This window comes from Martes martes, assembly GCF_963455335.1.
Source record: "Martes martes genome assembly, chromosome: 15".
Classification (NCBI taxonomy): domain Eukaryota; kingdom Metazoa; phylum Chordata; class Mammalia; order Carnivora; family Mustelidae; genus Martes; species Martes martes.
Window position 1 is genome coordinate 23,912,963 of NC_137903.1, and position 12,220 is coordinate 23,925,182.

At 34.4% G+C, this 12,220-nt stretch overlaps 1 protein-coding gene across 1 annotated transcript in view; it reads left to right on the plus strand.

Moving 5' to 3' along the window:
- LOC308355514 (complement factor H-like) overlaps positions 1-9,365 on the plus strand; it is a 47,832-nt gene extending 38,467 nt beyond the window's left edge. The window contains exons 5-8 of the mRNA XM_080823785.1: positions 3,240-3,422; positions 4,383-4,556; positions 8,367-8,549; positions 8,975-9,365. Of these exons, the coding sequence (XP_080679911.1) occupies positions 3,240-3,422; positions 4,383-4,556; positions 8,367-8,549; positions 8,975-9,177 (743 nt within the window). The 3' untranslated portion in view covers positions 9,178-9,365. The remainder of the gene's footprint in view (positions 1-3,239; positions 3,423-4,382; positions 4,557-8,366; positions 8,550-8,974) is intronic.
- Positions 9,366-12,220: the final 2,855 nt, after the last annotated feature.

Genomic DNA, 12,220 nt, shown 5'->3' on the forward strand with positions numbered 1-12,220 from the left:
TATTGTGACGGAGTTATCCAGCTAGTTTTCAAAGGGAATTGTTCCATATACACCTGTGAGTCTCTGGGAGGAGGTAAGGTCAGTTTCTTCCTATGCATTTATCCTCCCACTTGAATTGTACACATTGATTTTATACTCTGACACTATACCAGTTGCATTATTCATTTTAGGTACTATTTTTTAGATCTGTTGCAATTTCTGTAAGCAATTATTTCACTGAAAATACAAGATTTTATTTTTGCTGGTTCATTTTTATTTGCTGACTAGGACCTCTGGTAAACTGTTGCGATGAGAACATACATCTTTGTCCCATTCCTGATCACTGGGAGAGGGTATTCAACTTTTTACCACAAGTATAATGTCAGTTTAGGATTTCTGTAAATGCCCTTAACAGTTTAAGGAAATTGCCTCCTATTCTCACTTAATAGAAATTTTATGATCACCAATGTTGAATGTTTTTAAATGCTTCTTATGTATCTCTTGATATGATAATATGACTCCCTTAATTCTGTTAATACAGTGAGGTATAGACATAAATCTTAGGATGTTGAACAAATCTCTCTTCCTTAGAGTTAACTCTACTAGATGGTGACATGTTATTCTTCCTACATTTTCATGTACTCAATTTGCTGATATATTTATAAGGAGTTTTGCGTCTGTATATAAATCTATAGTTACTTTTTCTTTAAATGCATCTCCCAAGTTTTGTTATTAGGATTATCGTGGCCTCATAAAACAAAATGAGGACTGCTTTCTGCTTCTTTGTTTTCTGAAAGTATTTATGTAATTTTATTATTACACATATTATTATTTTATTATGTTTACCTTAAATGTTTGTTAGCCTTCACCCACAAAGTTATCTGATACATAATTTGCTTTTTTTTGGAAGTTTTTCTTGATGAAGAATTCAATTTGTTTAATAAGTAGTGAAATATTCAGATTTTCTTATTGTCTTTTGTCAATGCAAGGAAGTTGTATTTTTGAAGAAATATCTCTCTTTTATCTAATTTATGAAGTTGATTGGTGTATAATTGTTTTAATAGTCACTTAATATTCTATCTTCCTTTTAAGTATATAGTTTATTTGTTGGTATCACTTCTTTCATTCTTGACATTGATATCTGTTTCTCTCTTACACTTGATTACTCTTCCTGGGTTTTTTTTTTCTTCAGTTTTATTAATATTTCCAAATAACCAATTTTAACACTTAATTTTCTTCATTTACGCTCTCTTCTATTTTTTTAGCCTTATTAACATTCACTGTCTTTTCTGTTTTCTTTTTTCTATTTGTCTTTTTCAATTTTTTCTCTTCTGTGGACTTAACTGGTTTTTTTTTTCATTCTAATTACATTGATTTTAATTTTATATTTCATTTTTTAAGGTAGAAAATTGAAACATGGATTTAAGCCATCCTACTCTTTAAAGTAAAACTCCATTTCTCCCTCCAAGTACTGCTGTAGCAGTCTCAAAAATTTTACATACACTTCATTTTCACTTAATTCTATCTGAAATGGTTTCTAATATTCCTTGTGATTTCTTCTTTCATCTGTCAGTTATTTACAAGGTTTTTTTTTTGCTTAATTTCCAAATATTTATTTTTTCCTAAATAGATTCATTCTATTTAAGAGTTTTTTTGGTGGAGTGATTGCTGTACAAAGTACTGCAAAAAATAATGACAATAATAATAAGAATTTAAAAAATAGAAATAAAATATAAATAATTAATTAAAATACAAAAATATAAAGAAGCTTTTTTTGAAAAGCTTAAACAAATGATTTGCAGAATAGTAATTTTGCCTGTAGGGAAATTTAGTTGCTAAACCAAACTCTGGCAAATGTATAAGAGGAAGTGCAAATTAAGATTATTAGTGCAGAAATGGTTAAACATCAGATACAGAAGAAACTCAGTCCTTGATACTGCATTGAAAAAATATGCCAAGATATTTAGAACAAATAAGAAAAAGGTTTCTGATTAAATATAAAATACTTCTACACTTAGAAAATATGAGAAATAGAAAATATAAGATAGAAATAGAAAATATTAGTTAGCATGAATGAAGTGTATTCAGTCAAATATTTCTCTGCATTGACGACAAAATCTCGGGTAACTGAAGGGACTCACAAGACTTCCCCATGTACACTCATATAAGGCCTTTAATGAAATAAACACACTACAGGAGAAAGCAAAATCAAGGAATCATAAAGAGGTCCAAAAGCCTCCAGGTAGAGCCATCCAGAGTCTTCCCTCAGTTTTGAACAAACATGCTTTGTCTTCTGATTAAGAGCTGCCACCATACAGGTGTGGTATTTCAGTTCTTTGGGAGCTCAAACACGAGGAATCATGACTTGCTGGTCATGCAACTGAAGCCAGCCTGTCTGATCTGTTCAAGAGGGTGCATTTCATTAACTTTTCTATCTCTTAACAGTATAGGCAAGCTAGGAAACAGTACCTCCAGAGAGTTTTGTAACTTTAAAAACACAGTTTAAGGGTGCCTGGGTGGCATAGTAGTTAAGCGTCTGCCTTCGGCTCAGGTCATGATCCCAGGGTCCTGGAATCCAGGCCCCATATCAGGCTCCCTGCTCAGCGCGAAGCCTGCTTCTCCCTCTTCCTCTCCCTCTGCTTCTGTTCCCTCTCTCTCTCTGTGTCTCTCTCTGTCAAATAAATACATAAAATCTCAAGAAACAAAAACAAAAACACTATAAATCATTGAGGACTATATCTAATTCTTATCTTAGCCAAGAATCTGTAACTGATAATTATCATTTGTTTCCATTTGTATCAATTGATAATTGATCATTAACTATATGTAATTCTTCCTCTGACTAATTAGCTTCCATTCCACATCTTGTGAAGGTTTTAATCCAATCACAATACATTTGATTATGGATATCTGTAAACAGGATCCCAATATCAGTATTTATTTAGTGCCTCTTCCTGAGTGGACAATTCAGTTAGAACCTCCAAATGGTTAGAAATCATTAAAATAAGTTTTACATAAATTATGCAAGATTTATCACAGAAAGAATAAAACACAGTTACTACAAGACAGTGAGACTATAAACCACATGTGATATATTAAAGTGCTCTACAAGCTGATGAGCATAACATGTTTAAATATAGATCATAATGTCATCATTTGATCATTAATGGTACATTATTATTGAGTTTCCTGTTTAATTATCTTTGTAATATGTTTAACTTATGATTTTTAATCAAGAAATCTAATTTTAATATTTTTAGAAGTTAGAACGCAGTCGTGCCCCCCTCCACCTCAGATTCCCAATGCTCGAAATATGGCAACGACGGTGAATTATCAGGATGGAGAAAAAGTATCTGTTGTCTGTGAAGACAATTATATAATTCAGGGTGCAGAAGAAATTGTGTGCCGAGATGGAAGATGGCAGTCAATCCCACGCTGTGTTGGTCAGTAGCCCATAACTTGCTTTATAACATTCTTCCAAATGAGGTTAACGTTCCTCTGTGCTTTGTATAAAGGAACAAGATGAAGACTTTTCTCTAGATCTGTTTCACTTTACCTCGAAGCAGTAAATTACAAACTAAGTATACAAATCAATCAGTATTCTTTCACTTCTGCTGTGAAATGAACAGACAACAGCTTTGGGTTATTGTGCAAATACCATAGAAAATTTCTGTTTACGCCTATTTTACCCCTCGTAATGAACAGGACAAGAATGAAGGGGCGTAGCAAACAAGTAGATAATAGCACAGGTTTTATGGAGATACATATGCTTGAAAGTTTCAAATGTTTTTCAGTTTTTCAGTATCTAATTTGTCCAAGTTATCCTTATTTTAAAACCCCAAGTGGTATTTGATTGCACTTTTCAGTTTATACATTGTATCTATACTTGACCCTTTGATCTCTGTTCTTCATACAGAAAAACTCCGGTGTCCTCATCTCCTGTTTGGATCCTCAGTTAGTCATCTTCTCCCTTCAACTCTAGTACTCTTCAAAGTGTGTTAATTCTTCATTTATTGTCTAAGGAAGTGCCTACTGTGTTTATTTTTCTAAGGGCCTAAAATCACATTCATAAACAGGATAATTGCAAGCCAAAATTTGACATCAAATGATTTTTTTATTATTATTTTCTTGTGGTTTACAAATTCATATTGAATTTGTATAATTTGTAATATTGATTTTACTAAAAATGGGAAATGTCCAGAAAAACTCTCAATTTCATAGAAACTTAAATATTACCAAAAGATATTTATCTCCTTTTCTTCAATCTTATACGTAAATTTCCTAAATTGGCACTCTTTCATGACAGATTAACTGTTGATTTTAAATCTCCCTTATCCTGTTCATTGGTTTGCTACTCAAAATGATCATTATGTTAGAGACGCTATTTTTTTCTTTCTATTCAGGTATTTCCTGTGAGAATCCACCCAAAGTGGAAAATGCTATTATACTAAATGAGAAGCCTAGGTATCTACCTGGTCAGACTGCACGTTATGAATGTGTCAAACCTTTTGAACTGTCCGGGGAAGTAGAAGTGATGTGTTTAGATGGGTACTGGTCACAACCACCTCAGTGTACAGGTAAAGTATCTTATTTCCCCTCGGGTTTTAGAAAATATATTAGAAACTATATATGTCAATATAAATAAATATAGTGACATAGTTCTTATGGAATCTTTTTTTCATCTCAAATAAAATTCATTTTTTTCTTTTTGTGGACTGCATAGTGATAATATATATTTATTTTATGGAAGATTTGACCACATTAAGACAGTTGGAATCACGGAAAATTCTCTCTCTCTCTTTCTCTCTCTCTGGTTTTTTTTTTTTTTTTTTTTTTTTGGATTTTGTTTTTGGTTTTTTTTTTTTTTTTTTTTTTTTTAGAGAAAGAGCACATGAGTGTAAGCAGTGAAGGGAGGAACGAGGGGAGGGAGAGAGAGAATCTTTAGCAGATGCCACACTGAGTGTGGAGCCCAACACTTGATCTTACGACCCTGAAATTATGACCAGAGCAGAAATCAAGAGTCAGACGTTTAATCAACTGAGCCACCCAGGCGCCCAGAAAATTCTCTATCTTAAGTGTTAAGAAGTTCAGTTATTACCTGAGGAATAAATGTACTAAAGATATGTTGGGGGGGGTGGGGGCTATTTCACTTTGAGATACACAATCAATCAGCAGCTGGGGCATGATCATGGAATGTGATATAAATTTGGGCTTCTTCAGCATGTGGACTATAAAAAGGTAGGTTTCTAGCTGAGCTCAACTGGAGAATTCATATATATCGGAAAAAACTCTGAGAACCTGGTCATAACACACTCCGTATTTAGAGTTTCGGAAATATTAGAGGAGGAGATATTATAAGGAGATAGAAGTATTATAAAGAGGAGATATTATAGCTGGTTGTTTTTCAAATCAAATTTTACCTGGCATATACAGTTTCCAGTCTTTTACTTTGAGCCCACTTATGTTTTCACATTGAAGTTAGTTTCTTTTAGGTGTCTTATAGTCGGCTCTTGTTTGTGTGTCCACTCTGCCACACTCAGTCTTTTAACTGAAGAATTTAAACCATTTACAGTTGGAGTAATTATTGAAAGATTAAGGGCTGTGTCAGTGCTTTTGTTATTTGCCTTGCATTTCTTTCCTCTGTTTCTCACTCTCATTTCCTTTTTTGCCAATTCTGTGGATTTTTTGGAACATTTTTAAAAAATCTCATTTTGCTATGTCTTTATTGTTTTGGCACATATTTCTTTGTATAGTTTTATCCATGGTTGCTCAAGGTATTAAGATGCACATATATAGCTTGTCACTTCTCCCCTTGGTTTTGACATTTTACCGCTTTGAGTGAAATGAGGAAAACTTACTTCCTCTTAGGGTCCATTTACTCACCCCACATTTTATTTTATTTTATTTATTACTTATTTATTGAGAGAGGAAGAGAGAGAGAGGCGGGGGGATTGGAGTGGTAGAGGGAGGAGAGAGAAAATCTTCAGTAGACTCCATGCCCAGTTTGGAGCCCGACACAGGGCTCAGTTTCACAACCCTGACATCATGACCTGAGCTAAAGTCAAAAGTGGACAATTAACCAACTGACTGAGCCTCCCAGGCACCCATGAGTTCCCCGCAGTTCAAACGTAAATGTCTGAAGTATTTCTTCTACATATATGGAGCACCATATCAAATGATATAATGTTGCACAAACACCAAACCTGACAAACTCCTTAGGAAAAAGAAAGTCTATCATATTTACCCTTAATTTTTTCAGTCTGTTGTTTTTGATTCCTTAGTGAAGTCTCAGTCCTTGCTCTGTTATCTTTTTCCTGATATCTGAAGTATTCCTTTAGCAATTCTTTAAAGACAGATCTTCTGGAGATAAATGCTCCATTTCCCTTTGTCTCAGAATATCTTCTTCTCTCCCTTAAACCCCAAAGAATACTATGACGGGATATAGCATTCAGGGCTGACAGTTCTTGTCTTCTAGCACTTGAAAAATATTGTCACTTCTTTCTGCTTTGAAGGTCACAGATGAGGACCCCACTGACATTTGAATCGTTTCTCCCTTATTAGTTTGCATAGTTTCTATGTAGCTGCTTTTGAGATTTTTTTCTTTTCCTTTCCTTTTCCTCAGTTTAATTATGGTGTATGTTGACATGAATTTTTGGGGGTTTGCCCTGTTTGGTTTTTTCAATATGAATGTTTATGTCTTGTAAAAATTTGGGAAACTTTCAGTCCATATTTTTGAGAGATTTTTGGTTTCGTTTTCAATCTATTTTCAAAGTGAGTCATTTATATTCTGTAGTCAAGTTTATTTAGCCTCTGTCATCCGTAATCCATAATTGAGTCCTTCCAGTGAGGTTTTTATTTTAATTCCACTATTATATTTTTCAGTTCTATAATTCCCGCTAGATTTTTAAAAACCATCATCAAATGATTCCAATATCTGTGTCATCTCAGTGTTGTGATCTGTTGATTATCTTTTCTCTTTTGAAATTTTTCCAGGTCCTTGCTATGATGAATGGCTTTCAGTTGTATTTTAGAATTTCAGGTGTTGTAGTTTAAGACTCTGGATTTTATTGAAATCTCTTATTTATCAGGTCTCCATTACTGCAGAGTGCAAGTCCAGGCTTCCCACTTGGCCTCCACTGACACAGTGGAAAGTAGTGAGATGTCTTGTTCCCTGATTGTGGCTGGAAGTCGAGGCTCCACCCTTGACCTCTGATCCACATAGGGAGAGGGCTGGATGAGGTTTCTTCTAGGAGTTTCTTAAGGAGTAATTCAAGTATTGTTAAAAAAAAAAAATTAAAAATCTGTCTTGCTAGAATACTCCTTTCCTGAGCCTTTGGCTAAAGACAGCAAGCAGTTCTTGAATTCTTGGGACTTTTTTTCCCCTGAACTTGATCTCATTTCTGGTTCCAGTCTTCTTCAGTGCCCAGTCCAGGATCCATAGGTGGCAACATGAAAACCCAAACAACTCACTGCAGTATAATTCCCTGAATACCAAGGCCTCTGATCAGACTGATGTCTTCTCTTCATCCTTCACAATCTCTTTTGTTGGTCTTTATAATATGTTCAGGATTTTTAGTGATACTGAGCAGAAGGAACAAGCACAAAGTTTCCTATCTCATCCTGTCCAGAACAGCAAGCCAGCAATTCCCTTTCCCGTTATACAAATGTGTAATTCTTTCACTTTAATTAATGAAGTTGATGTTCCTTTTGTAATAGAAATGACAATCAATAAACAATGACTAGAGATCCAATAGAAACTGCAGTATGTTGTATGTAACAAGAAAGTTTCTTTGTTCCTATTAGCTATCCATCTGCCCAGTATTGATTCAGTAGGAAAACACTTTTTAACACCAGAATACGGTAAAGCAGACATATTTGTTAATGCTTGATGTATGCTTTTATGTGGCATAAAAGAAAAGGTTTAAAAGTGTGATTCTCAGTTTAAGTGATTAAAATTTCTTCAGTGGGGGTGCCTGGGTGGCTCAGTTGGTTATTTTAATGTTACGTATTTTTGTAACATATGTAATGTGATATATCTTAACATTAGGACTGCATCTTAACCATTGTTTATTGTTTAAGTGTATGCCTTCTACTCAGGTCATGATCTTGGGGTCCTGGGATGGAGCCCCACATCAGGCGCCCTGCCCAGCATGGAGGCTGATTCTCCCTCTGCCTCCCCCTACATGGCTTGTGCTCTCTCTGTCTCCCTGACTCTCTCTCTCTCTCTCTCTCAGTAAATACATAAAATCTTTTTTAAAAAGTAAAATAAAATTTCTTAAATGAATCATTTCTGTCAGTGGAAATCACAAGTCTTGATATTGCTTTTTTATTTGCTTTATTTTAACCTGTTTTTCTTTGGTCTTTCAATAAATCAAATATTTTTTTAGAACCTAGTGGAAAATGTGCATCTCCTCCATCTATTGACAATGGAGACATTACCTCATTCCCACTAGCTGCATATGCTCCAGGATCGTCAGTAGAGTACACATGTCGGGCCTTCTATGTACTTCAGGGACCCAGGACCATAACATGCAGAAATGGAGAGTGGTCACCACCACCAAAATGCTTAGGTAAATATTTCAATATTCTCATGGATCCTGGGGAAATCAGTATAATAGATGCTTTGCTGTTATTAATAGACTTGTCATGGGTTAACAAACATTCATTGAATGCTGACTACCAAGTACTAATGTGTAATGAAATAAAGTTGGAAAAAAAACCTCTGTTTCAAGCAAAAGATCCTTTAATGAAAGAACTTGATTTCATTGATACTATGAATCTTTGATTATAACATTTAATTATCACAGCTTAAACACAGTACCTCATTTTACATCATTAATCATTTAAAGTGATTAAAATGGACACGATGGTCTTTCAATGAATTGGTTTGAAAAAGGTTTTGGAAATGAAGCCCTGGACCAGTGTAGAAGATTCTACCTGAAAGTCTGAAATTCTGTTTTCAATGTTTTATGTTCTTTTTTTTTTTCTATATTAGTGCCCTGTACAGTATCAGCAGAAATCATGAGAAGACATAATATAAGATTTCGATGGTCTCAGGAGGAAAAATTATATTCTACACCAGGGGATGAGATTGAATTTGACTGTCTCCGTGGATATCGTAGAAAGACACCAGCGTATACATTCCGAGCTAGGTGTTGGGATGGGAAACTGTTATATCCTGAATGTGGAAAAAACTAATGATTAAGATGCAGTCCTAAAATTAAAATATGTACATTTACTCAGAATTTTTCATTATCAATCCAATTCTGTTTATTTTTTCAAGTATTGTGTAACTCACTTATATTCATAAATCAGAATTTGTATTGAATATTATATGCATGATGTGATGATAATCAGAGGGATGAATAAATCACTTCTTAAAAGCACCTCATTAAAACTTGGCCAACCAAAATGCTTTGTGTCCTACTCATAAAATACTTACGGCAAGAAACTAGATTCAATCACTCCAGTGCCTACTTCTGTCCATCTTTCCCTCTAACTTTCTCAAAGCTTCTTCCATAACTTCTGGGACTGTCTGAGACTCTCTGTTCAGAGGAAATGGGAGAAAATGCTTTTCTCCATCTTTAAGGTAATTTCACTTCAAAAATACATAAAAGCCTAACTATGTCATACCTACATTAGTAACGAGATGTAAATAGTTATTATCTACTTTTGCTTATCTACCAAATGATGAAATGCAAGATCTTCTACAAGATGGCTATCTAGCACACATAAAAATTTGAACAAATCATAAAGAGAAATTAGAATTTAATTGGGTACATCACTGGCATACTCTAACATGAAAAGTGACCAAAAAATCCTATATCAAGTATAAACACACATACACACACAGAGTATAACTTGATCCTGCATAAATGTTTATAGAACAAAGATTGTCAGGAAGTACAATAAAATATTTATAATAACTATAGTTGAATTCAGAAATGTTAGGGGTAAGAGTTGGTGGTTAACAACGGAATGGGTGAAAATATCCACAAGTGACAGTACAAAGGGCTGATGTCCAAGATCTATAAGGAACTCCTCAAATTCAACACACACAAAACAGATAATCATGTCAAAAAATGGGCAGAAGACATGAACAGACACTTCTCCAATGAAGACATACAAAGGGCTGATATCCAAGATCTATAAAGAATTCCTCAAACTCAACACATATAAAACAGATAATCACATCAAAAAATGTGCAGAAGACATGAACAGACACTTCTCCAAAGAAGACATACAGATGCCTAACAGATACATGAAAAATGTTCATCATCACTAGCCATTAGGGAGATTCAAATCAAAACCACACTGAGATACCACCTTACACAGTTAGAATGGACAGAATTAATAAGAGAGTAAACAACATGTGTTGCATAGGATGTGGAGAAAGGGGAACCCTCTTACACTGTTGGTGGGAATGCAAGTTGGTGCAGCCACTTTGGAGAACAGTGTGGAGATTCCTTAAGAAATTCAAAATAGAGCTTCCCTATGACCCTGCAATTGCACTACTGGGTATTTACCCTGAAGATACTGATGTAGTGAAAAGAAAGGCCATCTGTACCTGAATGTTCATAGCAGCAATGGCCACAGTCGCCAAACTATGGAAAGATACCCTACAACAGATGAATGGATAAAGAAGATACGGTCCATATATACTATGGAGTATTATGCCTCCAACAGAAAGAATGAATACCCAACTTTTGTAGCAACATGAACGGGACTGGAAGAGAATATGCTGAGTGAAATAAGTCAAGCAGAGAGAGAATCATCATATGGTTTCATTTATTTGGGGAGCAATAATAAAAGTAATAACATGGAGGACATTGGGAGATGGAGAGGAGAAGGGAGTTGGGGGAAATAGAAGGGGGAGAGACTGTGGACTCTGAGAAACAAACTGAGGGTTTGGGAGGGGAGAGAGGTAGGGGGTTGGGTGAGCCTGGTGGTGGGTATTAAGGAAGGCACCTATTGCATGGAGCACTGGGTATGGTGCATAAACGATGAATTCTGGAACACTGAAAAGAAATTTAAAAAATAAAGATTTAAAAAAAAAAAGAGTTGGTGTTTAAGTCCTTAATGCTCACCTGTATTTTCCATGTTTTCTATCTTTGTATCACCTTTGAACTACAATGAAGTTGGTTATTTTATTTGGGTGCCTGGCTGGCTCAAGCAGTGGAGTGTGCCCTCAATCTCAGGGTGGTGAGTTTGAGCCCCACATTGGCTGTAAAGGTTACTTAAATATGTAAATAAATCATTTTAAAATTAAAATAAAATAAGAATATATTAAAAGTAAGGTGGTATATGTGGAGAATTATAAGGACCTTTTTGGTAATGATTTCAAATCTAATGACAAACTCATGATTTTGCTGCTCAAGGGGGTTTTGGAATCATTCAACCACAAGAGTCTGAAATATGATTTTTATGTTCATACAATTCAAACAACATAATTAGTTGAAATCAGTTGACTGTGAACATTTTTAACTTCTACAAAACCATGAAAACTTTACAATGAAAATAAAGATATAATTAAAGTAAAAACACTTTAAGGTGATATCTTATTACTTCATTTTACATCAAATCTAGTGGCATTCTTAGAATGAGAAACTGGCTGTCTCTAATGGAGTCAATTTATCTAAATCTGAAACACAAGCGACAGCCAGTTTTCTCACGTTGAAAGGAACATTGTTACAATTGGCAAGTTATCTTTGCTGTTAATATTGGTATATATATACTATTTCTCCAAAACTTTTCACCTAATGCTTGTGGAATCTATTTATGACTCTTAACCTGTAATCAAAATAGCATCAATCATTTTCATTGTTGGCTACAAAACAGTGATTTTTAAAATGAGTTCTATTCTTTTTCTTTACTTACTGATTGTCATTCTTGTGTAAAGATGAGTGTTAATTTATGCTCTTTAATTTCCAATATTTAGAGTAAGAACTTCATGATAGTGACCAGTGATGGCTTTAAAGATTTTTTTCTTTTTTTTTTCCAACATCTATCAGCATGGAATTTTTATTTATTCAGTTTGTCACAAATAATTATAATCATTATTCTTTGAAGCTCAAATTATCCCAAATCTGGCTAGTGAGTGCCTCTTGAACCTCGTCCTGATTGCTTTGTTATAGCCACTAGTCTTTGAGTGTTTCATTTCTTTTTAGCACAACACATTGCTCTAGGCTCAGTGTATATCTCCCTGACCAATACCCATAATAATACAGCTTTCCAAAAAGGT